The 20,228-nt window shown below is 51.3% G+C and overlaps 1 protein-coding gene across 1 annotated transcript in view; it reads left to right on the top strand.

Annotated features, from left to right (window-relative positions):
* Window positions 1–10,051: 10,051 nt before the first annotated feature.
* The window catches only part of LOC128273023 (trithorax group protein osa), a 38,579-nt gene continuing 28,402 nt past the window's right edge, over window positions 10,052–20,228 (top strand). Inside the window, exons 1-2 of the mRNA XM_053010927.1 lie at window positions 10,052–11,090; window positions 13,264–13,548. Of these exons, the coding sequence (XP_052866887.1) occupies window positions 10,052–11,090; window positions 13,264–13,548 (1,324 nt within the window). The remainder of the gene's footprint in view (window positions 11,091–13,263; window positions 13,549–20,228) is intronic.

Raw genomic sequence — 20,228 nt, 5'->3', positions numbered from 1 at the left:
GCCCGCGGCCTTCACCGGTAGCGCCTTTTTTCGGGACCACTCGGATCGGATCGATCGATGACGTCACGGCGCGTGTCGATCGGGCGTGCAGCAAAACCGGTGCAACCAGCAGCGTCACAACGTCAGTGTGTTTGTGTGTGCGGCCGGCGCGGTAGTATTGGTGTCGCAGAGCAGCGAGATCGCGATCGTGGAATGAACGCAGAACGCAAAAAGGTAGAACCGAAGCCGAAAGAGGAAAAAAACGGCCAACAGTGTTGCGTGCGCGGAGGGGGTGGGTCTGGACTGGGCGGCGGCGGTGGAGCTGGTTCTGGAATTTTAATTCACTGCTCTCCTCCTCGCCCCACAGCCGTGTTGTGTCGTGCGCAGGTTGGCGCAGGTCGCCGCCATAGCAGAAACGCAAAAGAATGTGTGTCGCGCGACGCGCACATGGATTTTGGTGGCGGGACGGGGCGGCGGTGACAATCATGATCAAACCGTCCTCGAGAAATCCAAAAAAATGTGAAACGCCCATCGGACACACACATGCGCCCGTGCGGATTGGCTCATCTGCTGGAACCGTGATCGTCGTTCGCGATCGATCGAGGTCGTGTTTATTAAGTGTCCTCAGATATTTACACGCAGCACGAAAATGGGATGTTGACGAATAGTGCACGTTTTATTATTATTTTGAATCTAATACTCAACTGGGGCGATTCTCGTTAAACTGATCGACGCCCGTTTTTTATGGCTTTCCGTGTCGTGACATCTTTCCGTGCATCTCGCCTGTGGGCAAACTGCGCAATCTTCCCACCACTAACTGTGTGTCAGGGTCACCGTCGTCGATGGCGCCGCTCCATCATTTCTCACGACACACCTGTGCGTGTGTGTCGCGCACGATTTGCTCTACCTACCCCAGAACCCCCGGCTACCGGAAGTGCCACCATTGGGGTATCCGATGTGCCGTTGAAAGGTTGTGGCGCTTCCTCCGTCGCCCTTTTCAGCGATGACGATGATGACGGGTTTGGCGGCGAAGGTCACCTCCCACAATCGTTTTATCATCCGTCCCCCGCAGTCCGTGTGTACGCAGTTCCGGTTGTCGCGTGAGCTGGCGCCGTATACCCCGGAACCCGTTTTGGGACACCTTCACGATTGATGAAATGTACGTGCCCCGCGTTGACCGGTGTCCGGTCTTTTTTCCGTGCGCCAGAAAAACAATAATCAAGCTCCGCGTGCAGCAGGAAGCTATAAAAGAACTGTTTTTAGGGGCGAAATAATTACATTCTGGCGAAAATTACAGTCTGTTTCACTTTCTACGTTGCTGCTGGCTGCTGTTAATGGCATCTTCGGAGGGAAAATGATGAAAAGAACGATGGTAGAGAAAACCAGAAACCCCCGGGCGAGCAACGTGGTGGTTTATAACGGTTCCGGGGACCCCGGGGTCTGCGGCTAATTCCCACATGGCTCCCCATCTCCACGGATTTCGAAACGGAAACGGAAGTGAACGGAAGTCTAGTTTTGATTGGGGTAAGAAAATGAAACGAGCGGGGCGGCGCTGAGAGTAATTGGAACGGTGTAACACCATCCGTTGGCGCGGCGTCAAGAATGCGGGAAACGAAACAAGAATAATCAGTCATCAGTGTGTGTAGTTACTTTATGACGTTGTTTGGAAATTATGGTTAATAGCGGGTCACTTGTTGTCATTAAGCGTCTTCTTGTGTGCAAAACAAATCTTTTTGATGGTAAAATTTAAATAAAAACCAAAAATGTGTGAAGCTCTACAGTTTTGTGTTGTCCAAGAATGTGTTGCCGGCGCAGAGCCCTTGCACCGCGATCTTCGAAACTTTGGGCTGCGTACGTGACGGCCGATCGCGCGCTCTGTTTGACAGTAGATTCTCACGCGAAGAGAGGTTCGCTCACCGAAGAGAGTGAGCCGCCGCGCTGGATACCACCGAAAGAGTTAACACACTTGAGCACACTTTCTCTTGTAAGCGAATGTCGAATGTCTCACTGTGGAGTGCCTTGGCGAGAGCGGAAAAGTAGCCTTCGAATCGCCAGCTCACGCGGCTCTCTCACTCTCTCGCAGTCTTGTGTTGTCAGTGAGCTGAGTAAAGTGCGTTGCGAGCGACTTAAATAAAGCTCACTATCGGAGAACGTGAGCATCATTTCTCACCCCACTCACTTGTCACGGTTTGTTTTTGGTTTGCGTTTATTTTCTCACTCGCTTCTCGTCGATCATCGTCCGCCATTGTCTTTCTCTTTCTTCTCACGCGCCCCAAAGCTCACGGACGTTGTCGATCGGTGAGCGAATGGAGCTTTGCTTTGCTTTGGTCAGTTTTCGAGTGGCTTTCCGCGCGTCAAGATGAAGTTGAAGACGGCGTTGCCGTCGCCTGCTCGTGTCGTCTGAAGTCGGGTCGGATCGGATCGGATCGCAAAACCGTGCGTGCGTGCGTGTTCCGTGCTCTGTCGAGTGGATTACAACAACCTGTCGGTTTTGTAAGTTTCAGTTTTCGATGTTGTGAAACGAAGATCGAATGGTCGAAGAAACGCCCGATGCGATGCTGTTTGGTGTGTGAGAAGACGTATAATCTGAGGCATTTTTAAAGTGGTTCGTTCACGCGCAGTGAAAGTGAAACCTCTAGAACGCCGTTCGATCGACCGCGCGCGTTACTGGCCAAAAGACGTAGATAGTTGACGTGTTGATCCGGCAGAGTGGAGTGTGAGATGAATTAAATTTAGACACACGATCAGAGGGGCCGTCGTCTTTGAGCCGATCATTCACCACGCACACCGCGATCGGAAAACAGAAGTGCGCTGGTGATTGGACAGCTTCTGAAACGGAAAAAATCATAAGCCAAAAGAAAATCATGCGAAGCGAATAACGGCGGGGGGAAGGCAGAGTTGAGGAATTCAAAACAACACCACCGCCACAACGCCGCCCCACTGTTGTAGCGTTTTCGCGCACATTTCACACATTTACGAAGTACGATCTCTTCAGTACGATCAGCGCCAGCAGCGCGCGGTCGGCCAGAAGATCAGCAAGAAATAAATACGTAAATTTGTAACGAATAACCAAAAAAAACCCAAAACAACTTCGTCCCGAAAAGAACGGCCTCTCACAAGATGTATTTCTTGCGCTTTTGCCAACGGCAACCGGCGTCGTCGTCGGCTGCCTACGCAAAGTTCTACGAAGGTTAGTGGGCGAAGCATCGTTTGCTTTTTTTGGTGGGCCTATGGCTGACTGCTGCTGCTGCTGATGATGATGATGATGGCGCGATGTGATCGCAGTTAATACGCAAAATAATCACACGAAGTGAACTTTGCGTGGTGCGCTTTTGGCTTTGGACGCTCGGATATAACCTTGAAGCTGACTTGAAAACACACACACACACCTTTCCTGGAAGCCGGTGCGAAGGTGTTGATGATCTTGGATGGGTGACACAAAGTAATGCTAATCGCGTTGAAAATCGCATTCGCGAGCTTCTTTTTTATGTAAATGGCGCCCCATGTTTAAAACAATAGGGAAGACACTTGTTTCGCGTTGCTTAACTGTCCATAAATCTGCATGAGCCAAGTTCAGCTTTTTCAGCAACCGTAGCGGCATCCGAAGTTCTTGGTCAGAAATCATGTTGCTTGCTCATCACAGAACTAGAAACATTTGCTTTTATTGCTGCACATTTTGCCAACTTGACTCATCGGTGCCCATTTTAGTTCTTTTCCGGGAAAATAGCATTCCATATGATGCCCACTTTAACCTGCCAACAAAAGTAGAGTGTGTGAGCTCTTATGAATCATCGTTAGAACGCTGGTGCTCAAGCTCGGACATATTTGAATCCGGCTTCCTAGAAGATACGTAATATTAGTTTAGCATCTGTGCTCGAACCAAACGTCGAAGGTTTAACGATGAACGAGCCATAAAACACAGCAATTGTTATTTGCAATTTGTTCAATTCCGTTTGTTTACTCAAGTCGCTACAGAGCGCTCGTCGAATGGCCCATAAAATGGAATTCGTTTGTGAGGAGGTACCATTAAAATTACGCAGGATCACACAAAATTTGCATGCGCTTCGCTTCTGCTAAATGTTTCGCGCGCAACACATCACTCGGGGTATACAAACGGATGTTTTGTTTTTTCGTTATATTTATTGCTGACCTTTTGCGGCGGTGGGTGATCTTTAAGCAGCGCCTGTATGTGGCTCGGTTTCGGCGAGCTTCCTTCTCTGAGCCTTAGGCCCGTGCTCATTCGAGAACCGTGCTCAGTAATTAGAGAATTACCACCAATTACTGGCTGACCTTCGCCAATCTGTGTGCCTTCCTCCAGCCTTTAACCAAGTTCCGGTGCCTCGCCGGAAACGACGTTCTCCACGTCCGAAGTCGCACACAGCAGCAGGGTCGGCAGGCAGACAAAATGAAATAATCTAGAACAACGCAAAAAGAGTCTGGCAATGATTGTGGATTTCGGAACATAGAAGAATGAACGTTGTTCCGAAAATTGGGGAAATTGATTCGACGAGTAACGGAAAGTTTCTGCCGGCTGCTGCTGCTGGACGATCATTCCACAGACTCTCGAACATACTGGTCGCCCAGAGGAAAAGATGCCAGACGCCCTAGACACCGAAAGTGAAGTTTTAGGTTATGTTTCTTAGTAATCATCTTCTGCCGCTGCCAACCGCCTTCTTCGCCGAAGGCGGATCAGGGCGGTTCGCAGTCTCTCTAACTATAATGACCGCAGCCGCGCTTGGAGTTGTTGGTGCCGCTGGACTGGTCAATATTGCGTCTAGTTTTCGCGCTTGCCTCACACGCGCGCGCCGGCAACGTTATTATTAGTTCCTCTTCGACTTCTCTCGCCACCTTTACCTCTGGTGTGCGCCATCTTGACAAGGCTATGGGGCTTGCTTTGCTGCTCCAGTTCCGCTGACCGCGAAGGCCAAATGCCAGGCCGGTAGACTAATTAGCTGGTTAGTCACAGAATCGCCTGTACTTGGCATTTGGTTTCGTGTCGTGTCGCTGGCACACGCTGGAATCCAGCGGAAAACCGGACCGGAACAGGAATCCGGATGAATTTTATTCTACGCCTTTTACGTCAATTTCGATGGTTTTTTTGGGGGGTGGTCTGTTTTTTCCGTCCGCTCAAAAAAGGTTAACAGTGACAGTCGGCTCGAGCGCTTGGTGTTTGATCCACAGCGAGAAATCATGTTGTGAGATGTTTACTGTAAATAATCAGTAGGTGCTATTCTTAGTAGCTGGTGCCCAAAAGCGTATTTGAGGTCGTCTAGGTTAAAGTTTAAAGTCTTGATTCGATGGCGAATAGTCCACCATAAACCGATTCGTTTTTATTTTCGACTGCTCACTGAGAAAGCGAAAAAAGGCCGCAACATCGGTCGGTTGGCCTCAGCCCAACGCCGTTGACTACAACATACAGTACCGAACCCATGGCGCGACCTTAATGACGGGTGTGGCAACATAAATCCTAACCTAGATCACAATCTTTTCGGAGCATAGTTCGACGGTGGCACCGCCCCACCACTGCCACCGCCTTATTCTGCCAATTCTCCCGGCCGATTCTCGTTTGTCGTCGATCTATTTCCGCAAACGGGCGTGAAATTGGGTCAATCCGGTCGCTCTCCTCCATTTTTGAACTTCGTCTAGCAAGCCGAAGGTCTGTCTCTCGGCGGACTGTTGAGTTGAGCGGTTCGTTTCGTTCGTGCTCCCGTTTTTATGTTCGCCCCGCACCACTGTGGATATGTGGAAGAAGTAATTGCAGGAAGGCGCGTGCAAGTGGCACACTTGTTGCTGCAGTGTGCGGCTGGCCGGAGAGGCCGTACCTCACGCCTTCAGTGGGGCGTATCGATCGGGTGGGCCACCCTAGCAGCGGCTTCATGCCGCGAGTATCGTCACAGTTCCATCTTTTCCGCCCGATTCCGACCATCATCATCGTCGGCGTGCTGCCTACGAAAAAATCCTACAAAAGTCAACACACTAACCGGCATCATAGGCGGCGGCGGCGGCGCGGACTGTCAGCGACCCTCAGGTCTCCCGGTGTGCCACGGAATGAGTTCTACTTCTCGCCGTGGTTGTGTTCACGGGCGGAACCAATCGGCAAAATTGTTCGTAGGGCCGCACGGGAGTTGCAGCTGGCAGGCGAGCGGCGAGCTCTGAACCACGGCACGAAAAATGAAACGCGCAATTTACAAAAATTGGAACGTTCGTGGCGTTCTGTGTCACAAACTACCGGCAAGAAGAATGCACCTGCCGGCAGGTCCAACGTTCCTTTTGCGCTGTCGAGATGAACCTGCTCCGTCGTCTCGGTACGGTTCCAACGAACACCGCGCAAGATTTGAGGTTATGTGGCCGCGGCCGTGATGACGATGGCGCTGCCGCTGCGAAGCGATAACTGCGCGAAACTAATTAACCTTTCGCAACGCTCGCTGAGTTCGCCTGAGTTGTCCGTTGCGCGTCTTTATTCTGTCCCTTCGACATCAGGCCCACCATCATCAGGAATGCAGTGCGTTCTGTGGCACTGCGATGCACCGATGCACCTGCGAAAGCAGGTGTCTCCGCTTTATTGACTTATTTCTAGAATACCAATCATTCTGAGTCGACGGGCGGTGGACAGATAATTTGTCATGTTTTATTCCCCATGACGGTCGGACTCCAGCTGTCGCAGCTTGTGGACGCTGGAACACAATAATTCAGGAAGAAAAGATTAATAACGTCCTCGTTTCGAATCGCCAATCGGTTACCAGGCCTACTCGGAGTCATGAGTCTTCGCAAGGGATTAACATCTTTTCGGCTTTAGTTACAGTAAAGGACCTAATGCCGGGACGAATTCCTCATAATTGTCATAATTGAGAAGATAATCAATCCCTCGCCGCACGCAGAAATCCATATAATCAGGGCCGATAATTGCAGTGGCCTACAGCCATCAGATTGTAGGTCCAGTTCTTCGTGAAGCCCATCATTACTGTTATTAGTATCGTCGTCGGCTTCAACCGGAAACGCGATGACCTTTACCGAGTTAAGATTTTCTGTGCGCCCCTTTTCGGTAAAGAGGAGGTACGTCCCTTCCGTGGGTCTTGTATGTGTGCGTGGTACAACAGGTTTTGTGCCGAACTTCTTGCCGGCCGACCCAGAATGTGTCTCTGTCCAAAAACGGCCAGAGAACGGCTCGTGGTGCTGGTGTAGGAAGGTATCCGCGTCCAAAACCAGCTCCCAGACGCTTTCAGCGGAACGTTCCGGTTTCGCCGAGATCCGGTTCTTCAATTAAGAATGTTTGAAATCGATATTACATTTATTGCCGTCTGCACCGTGCCGTGGATTCCAGTGCTACGCAAAACTATGGCCCGCGTTTTATTGCGCCATTCGCTTGTGTTTGTGTGCGAAGATCAGAGAGACGATCCCCCAATATTGAGACTAATTTCAGCGGTACACCACAACTCGCGTGCTGTGGATTTACCTTAGAGCTTCTCTCGACATCTCCCATTTGGCACGCACACGATGCGTCACGGGCCGGCGACGCTTGACGCAAGATTCCACACCAGACCGTCCATTTCCTAACCCACCCTTAACGGCAAATGGCGTCTCTCGCTTCGCGCTGTACCGACGGATGCGCAAAATATCGCGTAAGAAACCGCTCAATGATTGAACGGCGGCGACGACGCTGGCTGGCGGAACATTAGCTCATCGCGCTGGGCTGGGTGTCGATGGTGGCTCACACGTGGAGTCTCGTTTTGTGGGGCGTTTCTTTTCAATCACCTACACCGCCGACTTGAAATCCATCAAACGCTGAGCCACCTCCCGTGTGCCGGCGATGACACCATCGCCCATCTATCGATTTGTTATTGTTTTTTTTATGTTCCTCTCTCGTTCGCGCTATTGCTTTTCGCAACGAAACCTGTAAACGGTTGACGGGCGGGCGATGGAACGTCGTCGAGGAAGTCGTCGTCGTCGCGCCATTAATTTTCCGCTCGAGAGAACCGCGCGAAAGATGAGCTCGTTTTCGGGTCGTTTCGAAGTCGTGAGCCGTCGTGAGACACACGAATGCTCTCTTGGGTGATGCTAGCGGAGGGTGGCCCGGCTCGATTCCTTGCGTCCTTCCAGCGACTCGCTGACGATGTTGATGGACGACGGGTTTACGCAAATAACGTGAATAACGGCTGTTGGAAGGGTAAAAATAATCATTCCTCCTCCTGTCGTTGTCGATGACTAAGAACACACAAAGAATTAAAAAAATTAACACATTGAGCAAGGTGGTGATCGGGACATAAAATCAGCACTTAACATTTTGATGGTAATGTGGGCCACTCTGTTTATGTGCAGAATTTTTGATTTATGGAACCCGGGCTTTGGATTTATGGACCCATCCCGAAAATTATCCCTATCGAATTCATTTCGTCAGTTCGCATAGAGTCATCTCGTACGCATCGTGGTGTGGCGTGAGATCGTCTTCTCGCCGATAATTTAAATTCCTTATGCGCGCGCTTTAATCTCTCCCATTTTACGGCCCACGGTTCTCTGAAGGTCTACCGCGGCCACAAAGCGGACCGGCGGGGCCCGGGCGTAATTTACTTCCTTCTAAGGGAAGCCGTTGACAGCGCGAGCGTTCCCGAGCTTCGAGACGAGCGCCGTTCCCTGTAATTGGCGCTGGCTGTGAGTCATCGCTTCGACTGGGACTTCTTCTCATACTGAGGCCCACCCGGCTTAGTGCTCGACTTAACCGATTCAACAGCAAGTTAAACGTGCAGCGCACAAGGCGGGATAACCCTCATGGTCTGGTCTAATGTTTGACATCGTTTTGTTGTGCGCTGGCAAACACACTTCGGAGGAGCCGGAGATAGATTTCCCATGCCTGATACGGAGCGGACTAAGCCCAACCCCCCGGTGGGTTATCTGTGTGCACTGGTTCAGGGTTGCTTCGCTCAGGTCAGGCCGGGTGACCGTGAAGTTGGACTTGAGCTTTTCTTAAAGTGTGACGTTCTCACTGTTGTCAGTCCGATTAACGAACACATTCACGCAACCGGACCCCAGAGTGTGTGTGTGTCTCTGGATCCGTGACTAACCTGTCTCATTACTCATGATAAATCGTGCTTGGGGCACATGCACTACACTCAGGGGGCCTTCCTTCCTCCATAATCTGCCATACGCCTCTTTACGCTTCTTTCGCTTCTGCCCTGGCACGATCCCTTTATTGCTGTTTTTGTTAATTTTTCGTTGTACTACACGTAGTTCGGCCCAACAGAGAGCCACACTCCACGTCCATAAAAACGTCCTCGGACGCTGTCAGTGTAGCAACAACGAAAAAAAAAAATAAACATGATGTAAAACAAGGCGCCCCGTGCCATACAGCACGTGAGTCGGGTGGGTGGGTTTGTGTAAGGCTCCGCTACTGTGGCCCTTGGACCCCAAGCCCTCGTCGGCAGGCCTGGTTCCGAGAGGCTGACTGGGGCCGCTCCTGGCGCGAAGGTGAAGGTAAAGTGTCCAAAACGATGAGCGGGAAAAGCGTGTGTGTATGCGCCAATAAAACAGCAATCCGTCCCTGCAAGAGTTTAAGAAAATCAATAGAAAAAAGACGAAGTCCTCAGCGCAAAAAAGGCAGTCAATTTGATCATATTCTCTACCATCTCCCGTGTCTCCCGTGGTGTAAAATTAATGAACAAGCGTCACGTGTCAGAATGTGGTGTGCATGTGTGTGTGTGTCTCATTAGCTGCAATTGCATTTGATGGTGTTTCTCCTTGTTTAGCGCCGCGTCTTTGCATGTCATTAGCTCATCATAAAATCCACATCGCGGTTCATTATCTCCGCCGAGGCTCCTGTGATACTTTTGCCTTGTCGTGTGTCGTGTCGTCGTCGCCGCCTGCTGCGCATGGGCCTCTCGCGCGCGTGTGTGTGTGTTTGTGTACGTGTGTTGACATGGTGATTAATGTTGGGGTTGGGCGGCGATAGATAGACTGTCGATCGATCGCGCGCGCGAGCGTTGTGAACTGTCAACTGGGTTGTCTTTGATTGCGGCTCCGCGTTTATAGCAATTAGTCCGGGTGCTTGATTGGAACGCACGTCCGTCTGTCGCTCAGTAAAATGGTGACGACAATTAAAATCACCGGTGATGGAGTGTTCATTCAATCGGTGAATGGTGCCGGTCCCGGCGGTGGAGGACCGGCAGGTGGTGGTGGTGGCCGAGGACGACGGCTAGCCGGTGGCGGAAATGGAGTTGTCGGGAGCGCTGCAATCGGAGAGGCTGCGTTGCCGGTTCCCGACAGCGATCGGAACGGGCACCATCGGAATGGCCACAACGGCGGATCGCTGGATGTGGTCGACGGGACCACCACCGTGGGTCCACCCCCCTCGCCATCGCCGCTGCTGTCGCTGAGCGACACGAACAACAACCAGAAGGGCTACAGGAACTTTAATCACCGCCGGTACCAGTCGGACGAAGGTCCGGGATTTATTAAACCGGACCAGGCCGTGCTGAAGAATGGCGGCGATAGGGGAAGCCCCGCAGCCACCGGGTCGTCGGCGTCGGATGTGGGTGGTGAAAGTGATGGTGCCATCATCGGGCCGGTTGATCCGGGTCGGAAGCGAGACAAGTTTACGATTTCGTTCCTGAACACGCACCGGTCGGGGCAGACGACCGCCGGTGGTGGTGGCAAGGGCATGCTCAACCACAAGTTCATCGTGTACAACAGCAAGAAACCAAAGACGTCATCGGTGCTGCACCAGCAGTACTACCAGCAGCAGCAGCAGCAGCAGACGGCGGGGGGCTCGGTAAGCCACTACCAGCAGTACCTGTACAATCGGCTCCGTCCGTCACTGTCGACGTCGGTGCTGACTTCGCCCTCGCTGCTGACCGGCACCGGGCCAATACAGACCAACGGACGGACAGACCAACACCCGCAGCCGCCGCCGTACCAGTTGATCCCCCAGCGGGATCCACAGCAACTTTACCAGAACGGTCTGTTTCATCAGCAGCACCGGGCACTGCTCGGTACGGCACCGCCCGCCGCCATTCCCGGCTGGGCCAAGTCTACCTCCTGCCTCGTGACGAGTAGCACCACCAGCTCCTCGTACAGAGCCTCCCCATTGTTGCTCCTGTCGCCATCCGATTCTTCGCCACCAACCGGATCGGGTCCAGCCTCGTCTTCGATATCTTCCTCCATTTCTTCACCGTTCTCGTCATCGTCCTCGTCGTCCGCCTCACCGCCGGTATCCTCCGGACCGAGTTCCTCATCCAATTCTCCCCCGCCAACGGTAACACCACCACCACCATCAGCAACCACCACCTGTGCACCGACAACCCCGACGACGACGACGTCATCAGGAGCGCCGCCATCATCGTCAACGGCAAATCTTGGTCAGTAGGTCCTGCGAGTCACCAACACACACACACACACACACTCACAAGTCGAACAAGAAGGCCGAATTTCATTACAAATTTTTATGTCCGAATCCGACGTTCTCCGGTGATGATTGAGGCAGTGGCCACAAGCTAATATATTCCGGCGATGCGCCGTTGCTTTACGATTGCCCCCCAATTGTGGGCCTGCCCTGGCCGCTAATGCTTCGCCGTGACTTATGGAGGAGCCTCCGGGGTGCGCTTGAGAGCATGAGCTCTGTGTTGTTGTGCTGTGTCTGTGCTTGTAATTATTTCATTCCACTGTTTGTCATCTCCACCACCAACGGAAGCTTTTTTTCCAACGAACCAGGATGAGGTTTTGTTATGGTCGGCGGGGGGTCGCGGCCTGTGCGTGCCTAGAGCGCGTAGAAGATGGCGAGATGATGGTCAACAAACCCCTCGGAGGGCTGGCTGGTGGTTACCCGAACGCCGTTATCCACCTGTGTAGTAGGGAGTTACGGGGTGGCCGCAGTTGCATTTCCTCACGTTCTTATTCCCATCGGCGCTCCTCACGCGCGAGTGACGCAAAACAATAGAACAAACAACGGTCGGCAACTTTCTCAGACAGGGGGCTTACTGCTGCTGCTGGTGGGGTCTTTAAAAAGACTTCAGAGTCGCTCCGGGTTCGGACCGGAGTATGGATGGGGCGTGTATATGTGTTGGGTAATCGTGTTCGCGTGTTGTTTTTTTTTACAACACACACACACATAGTAGTAGTAGTACCAGGCCAAAGACAGTCCGGGAATCATCATCTGGAGCCCAACGCGGGAAGAATAAGGTCGAGGCTCGGATTGTGGTCGCGCCACTTTCTCGGGCTCTTCCCGAAGACACTTGTTTTCTCTCTCTCTCGTTCTCCCAGTAGAGTCAGCCACCAAAAACCTGTCCCCGTTTTCGTGTCTCGCAATAGCGCACAAAATTCGTGCAGCGGCAGCTCACGAAAGTGTCGTCACTATTGTGGTCGTGCATAATTTATTGTTTACTGCTGCTGCCAGTGCGAGTTGTGAATGGAGTCGCCGTTTGTGGTTGATTAAAAAGAAGCCCATCGCGTGGCGTAGGGTGCCTTTTATTGGTCCCCGGACCCCGGACAAGAAAGAGGGATCTCTTTTCTCCCAATTTATTCGTATCTTGCTATCTGACAGAGTCGTACCGACGACATTAATGGGAGTTCGCACTGACCAATTCACACACACACGAGGTCGACCAATTTTCGTATTGTGCATCTCCGCTTCTCAATTCCATGGCTGTTTGGCCATTGTCCAACTCGAGAAACCGCCGCCGATTATGCGAACAACTTGCCAGCAATGGTGGTGGTCTCTCGGAATAAAAGGACTCTACCGGCGCGTTATTGTGTGACGCTGGCAGACCAAAATGGTGTCCTTTTAGTGTTATTTATGACTGGCGATGGGAGATTGGTTTTCTTGAAATTAGTAGTCGCCCCAACCGAGGGGGGTCCAACCCGATTAATGGGGCCCTCATCGGGGGCCACTCATTGGGTGCTTCGCTTTCCTTCAGCCCGTGACGTCAATGCGTGATTCCTCCTCCGTTTTCGTGGATTGACCCTTTGCTGCTGCAGTGCGGGCCCCCACACTTGTTGTTCTTCATTTGCGCAAGATGCGGGCCACCAATCGGCTCCGTCCGTCACTGTCGACGTCGGTGCTGACTTCGCCCTCGCTGCTGACCGGCACCGGGCCAATACAGACCAACGGACGGACAGACCAACACCCGCAGCCGCCGCCGTACCAGTTGATCCCCCAGCGGGATCCACAGCAACTTTACCAGAACGGTCTGTTTCATCAGCAGCACCGGGCACTGCTCGGTACGGCACCGCCCGCCGCCATTCCCGGCTGGGCCAAGTCTACCTCCTGCCTCGTGACGAGTAGCACCACCAGCTCCTCGTACAGAGCCTCCCCATTGTTGCTCCTGTCGCCATCCGATTCTTCGCCACCAACCGGATCGGGTCCAGCCTCGTCTTCGATATCTTCCTCCATTTCTTCACCGTTCTCGTCATCGTCCTCGTCGTCCGCCTCACCGCCGGTATCCTCCGGACCGAGTTCCTCATCCAATTCTCCCCCGCCAACGGTAACACCACCACCACCATCAGCAACCACCACCTGTGCACCGACAACCCCGACGACGACGACGTCATCAGGAGCGCCGCCATCATCGTCAACGGCAAATCTTGGTCAGTAGGTCCTGCGAGTCACCAACACACACACACACATCCACACTCACAAGTCGAACAAGAAGGCCGAATTTCATTACAAATTTTTATGTCCGAATCCGACGTTCTCCGGTGATGATTGAGGCAGTGGCCACAAGCTAATATATTCCGGCGATGCGCCGTTGCTTTACGATTGCCCCCCAATTGTGGGCCTGCCCTGGCCGCTAATGCTTCGCCGTGACTTATGGAGGAGCCTCCGGGGTGCGCTTGAGAGCATGAGCTCTGTTTTGTTGTGCCGTGTCTGTGTGCTTGTAATTATAATTATTTCAGTCCACTGTTTGTCATCTCCACCACCAACGGAAGCTTCTTTTTTTTCAACGAGCAAGGATGAGGTTTTGTTATGGTCAGCGGGGGTCGCAGCGTGTGCGTGCCTAGAGCGCGTAGAAGATGGCGATGGCGAGATGATGGTCAACAAACCCCTCGGAGGGCTCGCTGGTGGTTACCCGAACGCCGTTATCCACCTGTGTAGTAGGGAGTTACGGGGTGGCCGCAGTTGCATTTCCTCACGTTCTTATTCCCACCAGCGCTCCTCACGCGCGAGTGACGCAAAACAATAGAACAAACAACGGTCGGCAACTTTCTCAGACAGGGGGCTTACTGCTGCTGCTGGTGGGGTCTTTAAAAAGACTTCGGAGCCGCTCCGGGTTCGGACCGGAGTATGGATGGGGCGTGTATATGTGTTGGGTAATCGTGTTCGCATGTTGGTTTTTTTTACAACACGTACACACACACACACACACATACACTCAGTAGTACCAGGCCAAAGACAGTCCGGGAATCATCATCTGGAGCCCAACTCGGGAAGAATAAGGTCGAGGCTCGGATTGTGGTCGCGCCACTTTCTCGGGCTCTTCCCGGAGACACTTCTCTCTTTCTCTCGTTCTTCGCAGGTCGAATCAGCCACCAAAAACCTGTCTCTGTTTTCGTGTCTCGCAATAGCGCACAAAATTCGTGCAGCGGCAGGTCACGAAAGTGTCGTCACTATTGTGGTCGTGCATAATTTATTGTTTACTGCTGCTGCCAGCGCGAGTTGTGAATGGAGTCGCCGTTTGTGGTTGATTAAAAAGAAGCCCATCGCGTGGCGTGGGGCGCCTTTTATTGGTCCCCGGACCCCGGACAAGAAAGAGGGATCTCTTTTCTCCCAATTTATTCGTATCTTGCTATCTGACAGAGTCGCACCGTCGGCATTATTGGGTTCGCACTGACCAATTCACAGACACACACACGAGGTCGGCCAATTTTCGTATTGTGCATCTCCGCTTCTCAATTCCATGGCTGTTTGGCCATTGTCCAACTCGAGAAACCGCCGCCGATTATGCGAACAACTTGCCAGCAATGGTGGTGGTCCCTCGGAATAAAAGGACTCTACCGGCGCGTTATTGTGTGACGCTGGCAGACCAAAATGGTGTCCTTTTAGTGTTATTTATGACTGGCGATGGGAGATTGGTTTTCTTCAAATTAGTAGCCACCCCAACCGAGGGGGGTCCAGCCCGATTAATGGGGCCCTCATCGGGGGCCAGTCATTGGGCGCTTCGCTTTCCTTCAGCCCGTGACGTCAATGCGTGATTCCTCCTCCGTTTTCGTGGATTGACCCTTTGCTGCTGCAGTGCGGGCCTCCACACTTGTTGTTCTTCATTTGCGCAAGATGCGGGCCACCCTTTTTGCGTAAGGAAGCCGAAATCCGGCTTAAGACAATTAAAGTTGAATTGGAAGAGGTAATGCCAAGTGCCTTTGCACAGAGGGCTCGTATTCGGCATTTTTGAGGGTTGTTAGTCTCTCTTTTCTCGGCCACGCGGACTGCCGATCCATTACGGCGCCTGACCACCGAAAAAAGTGATTTCCCGATCGAATTGATTTTCCATTCCGTATTGATTGTCCAAAGTGTGCCGCCCGGAGAAAGAGCGAGACGCGAGATGTTAAAGATGCGACTGTATGGGTTCTCTGAACCCCCTTACCTTTTCGGATGATTTTTTTAACGCTAAGCAAACTGGTGGCGGCACCCTTTCCCCGTAACCGACACCTTTCGAACTTTGGCGATGGTCGTAATTTTCACCGACTGGAGTGCTGCCGATCATCGTTTTCCCAACCGATGGGCCCCCCAGCAGCCGTGGAATAATTACACTACGGCGGCGCGTGTTCCGAACGACTACTGTAAAGTGATAACTTTCACTCAGCCAATGTTTCGGGTTCGTGGTTTTTTGGAGCTCGCTAGTTCGCGCAATGTAACGTTGCAGTGTCATGTTACTTTATTGAAATTTCTTCGAACCTTTGACCAATTCTATCATCCGAACAAATTGTTTGAATATCTGTCGGAATGGTACTATTAAAAAAAACAAACGATGAATCAAGTCCAACGTAAATGTGTGTGCACCAAATGTAAAACATTATATTAATTTAATGACCCACGCCCCCCCGCGGTCGCGACGCCAAACTGTTCACTTGTAAAGTGTTTCGCTGACCGTTGCCGGGGCCACCGCGTCATCGTTTTTTGAGTCAGCAAACGCCATTCCTCATCGCGGGCGCGCTCATTTGTGTGTGTTGTGCATTTAAATCTTGTTTCGTTAACCTACACAGGCTTCAACGGGGGGAGATTTGCAATGCAAAATATGCTGCGGGTGGACTGTGGCGGCACCACCATCTACCGCCCTCCCAGGTTTCTCAAGAAAACATCGCCGCTGGGCTGTGTGGCATAAGTTTCGTGGAAGACGATGCTTTGAATTTTCAGGGTTTCCGCTTCACTGTTTCCCTTTGGCGGCTCTTTGGGGCTTTTTGTGTTTGGGGTGGGCATTCTCTATTCTCTCGGACGCACTTGACGCACGCGGGCTGACCACTTTTCTTACCAGCGAATCAGTCACCCACGAAGAATATCTACCCGAGAGGAGGCACATCACTCCGGATGATGCGAGAGAGAGATCGAGAGATCGAGGGGTGACTAGTAGCATGTCCGCGGAACGTGCCACCCAAAACGGCGGCGGCGGCGGCGGCGGCACCAAACATTAATGCGATGTTGCAACGCGGCATCGCGCCGATTGCCAGATGTGTTTTATGTTGACGGTCGCCCCTCAGTCGCGGTCCGTTGCAGTTGGGGGATGGGGTTTTGTTTGGCCACTGATTTATTGCTAGTTTTACCGCAAATCGCTTCGCGCTCGACAGACGCGTTCGGTGGCATTATTTTCACAATCCGGTCCCGGAGTCCCGGCGGGGAATCCGTAGGAGATCCGCGAGCGCGAACGGCATCTATTTTAAAGCCCCGTTTACACGTGCGATATATCGCAGCAATCCCTTGTATGAAACCAATTGCCACGATATATCGCTACGTGTAGACAGCAAAAAAGGAACAAATTGCTTGTATACGACCAGATTGGCAGATCAAAAAAATTGAATGCGCCGAGCATCAATTTCGGTCCAATCTCCATACATGTGTGCGTGTGCTGACGGTGGATAGACATGTGTGCGTGTGTTGATGGCGGTTTGGCATGTTGTTTTGAATGTTTTTAAAGCAAAAGTTTAACGTGAGAATAATGGCTTCGCTTTAAAAGCCATTCCCTTGACCACCGTGACCGATTAGTACTCTTGGTACGTTCTATTTTTTGCTTTGTAACCGAAACGCACAATCCAAAGGCAGACAAACACAGTGTTTCTTCCATGGCTGTTTCCATGACACCGAGATCTGCGATTGCAAATCGCAACGAATACATCGTGGCGTGTAGACGCTCCACCTTGGCTGCGATATATCGCTACGAATAATCGATACAAGGCATTGCTGCGATATATCGCAACGTGTAAACGGGGCTTAAGAGATCATCGACAGATTTAACATTTTTAATAAAGAACGTCTCGTTTAATTCCATTTTGGGGCTGGGTTTTAAGAAAAAATAAAACGCTGCTTATTTATCGCCTAAGCGTTGTCTATAAATTTTTCGGCTCGGCTTCTTCGCAGCCAGCCCGGAAGCATTTCGTTCCGTTCCGATGACTCACAAATCACTGCCGCGAGACGCCGCCCAGCAATGATTTTATTTGAGAACTTCACGCCCAATAAATAAATTTTTCTCGGAAACAGCGCCTGTTGTCCTGTCCGATCGGTCGTCGATCATTAAATCAATGGCGTGGCGTGCATTCCTCCGCAATGCGTGGAATGCCTGCACGCATTCCGTTTCCAAATCGAAGCACTGACAGTAATCAATAGGCATTTCCTTCGAGCCGTTGTGCCCCGCTGATTGATGCCCTTTCAGTGAGTTGTTAACTGTTGTTAGTGTTGGGGTTAGCTCACCAAACAAAAAAATATCCAAAACGTTAAATTTACTTCCTTCAACATGCAAGCGTGTGCGTGTTGCGTGTGTTTGCGTGCAACAAATGTCGATCGTTGTTGCATGCGCTCGCTCGCTTGTGACTGAGCGGTTGGTAGGAAATTTAAATGGTTCGGGTTTGTTGTTTCTAGCGGAAGGTCGCCAAACACAGCGCGCGTCAGCCTTACGCGCGATGGTCACGTGCAGCAGCAACAACAACGCGCCTCCTGGGGCCGGAGATCGAATGGTTCGTCAACAAGCGCGGCACGAGTGAATACACAACCGCCATCGATCGTGGGCTTGTTTGTTTAGGGAACGTGTTAACGAGAGCACGCTCAGCCGGTCCAGTATTCCGTTTCGTATATTATTATTATTATTACTATGTTTCTGGTGGAACATGGCTGGTGAAATATTTCATGGACCGGATTAACGCGAACGATGACGAACGAACAATAAATGGAAAACAAACTTTCTGACGTTCTCCCGGCCCGGGGTTCGATTTATTCTGACAGTCGTAAAGAGTTAGATTGCCTGTCGACAGCATCTGGCGATCCGGGATGCACGCGATGCTCGAACCATCCTCGTTAACTATTCGTCATGCTGTCAAAAAGCCGGAAGGGAGTGGCTCCCGAGTCGGTCGATGTTTTTTTGACAAGAATTTTTGGTTTTCAGTACAACAGTGCTCCCTCTACATCCTCCACGGCGCTGTTGTGTTGTAAAACGCTGCTTTTATTCGGTGAGCGATCATCGAAACATGTTGGGAAATGTTTATTGCCTCTGCCGGAGAACGTTTCCGGTGTTTAGACCCTTCCTCGGGGGTGAAATGTTTTTCGATTTATGTTTGGGCGTGTTTGGTGTGGATCGTCTGGAATGTCAAAAGCATGACGACGGACCGCGATCGCAGTAGCGTATGAACCGCATCTCAACTTCAGAGATTAACGTGTGTGTTTCGGTTTTCCCGTATCTGTTTTTTTATGGGGGGATCCCGTATTTTCGTGCCGTTTACAATATTTCGTTCCATTTCCCTGTTTGCGTTGAGCAATAGCGGGTACGTGATTGTTTCTGCGTTCCGTCGGTAAAGTGTTTTGGCTTCCTGAACCGAAGATTGTTGCGCTGCACCACGCTGCAGTTCCCAAACCTGCAGCGGTAACCAATTTAGCCAATTTGCATATGTTTACCATATTCATGGAAGACCTTTACTGTGGGGGGTAATTAACAATTAAACTGTAACATGTTTTCTCCGAACAGAAGGACATTTTCCCCTAAAGATCACCGGCATATAATCAACTCACAGCGCTCCATGATCGATCGCTTGTCCTTTTGGGGCATAATTTCGAAATGCAAAGAGGTTCACTTAATTTTTTGTAGTTCCCATGAATCCCCTGCTCTCGAACAGTCATTTCTGCTCGCCGCGGCCATACGTAACGAGACCGGATCTGACCGGTTGACACTTTCTGATCACGTTCGGGAGAGAAACGCCAATGCACAGGCAGCCAGGCAGGCAGGCAGGTTGTATAGTTTTCGAAAACGGAACACCACATTTTACGTAACACCACCCCGCGACACACGCTCTGTATGTGGGACCCGTACCTTAAGCCCCGCAATGCCTTGGTGGGATGCCCTGGTGTAAAGAGACCAACTTTCATCCACAAAGTCAACGTGAAAAGGACCCCATTCGTTATTTTTACACGTCACGGCTTTGATGTTGGCTTGACAATGAGCTTCGTTAAATTAAAGGCATCTTTATGCTGGTTTTTTTATGGTTTTACAAAAAAAGAGTAGTGAGAAAATCCCAATTCAATGCGCCCGAGTTCATTTAATACAAACCGCCTAGACTAGGTAGGTGATCGTCCAATTTCCAGTCGCGCTACACGTTCGTTCAAATTAATATGTTTCCTTCTATCTATTAGTGTTTTTTGTCCGCTGGTCTCACAGTTAATGGTTGTTAATTGGAAAGCCTCTCTCTCGGACGCCATGTAAATTGCACATCATCATCCATTTTCCGCGCACCGTCGGAATGCAAATTAAGTGAATTTGGTACCTCGTTTTTACACACACCTCGTCTCGGGTGTGTCGGGAGCCGCGTGTTGTGAGCGCGAAGATCGTATTTTATTGCGCCCCGGTTACTGCTTTTCTCTTTTTTGTCGCCATTGCGACGCCCGTTTGAACGGGGGCCACACCACAGGACGCGATCGCCCGGAAGGAACGAAGGATTTGGATTTTTTCGTCCGGAGGATCTTCCCGCGTTGCCGAAAAGGCTTTCTCTTCAGTCCACCAGTGATGATGGCATGATGGTGATGATCGGTAAATAATTTCGAGAGATCCGCACAAGCGCTTATCACACTGGGGGTGGTG

The sequence above is a fragment of the Anopheles cruzii genome, chromosome 3 (genome assembly GCF_943734635.1).
Source record: "Anopheles cruzii chromosome 3, idAnoCruzAS_RS32_06, whole genome shotgun sequence".
Lineage (NCBI taxonomy): Eukaryota > Metazoa > Arthropoda > Insecta > Diptera > Culicidae > Anopheles > Anopheles cruzii.
This window is presented reverse-complemented; position numbering and strand designations above follow the sequence as displayed.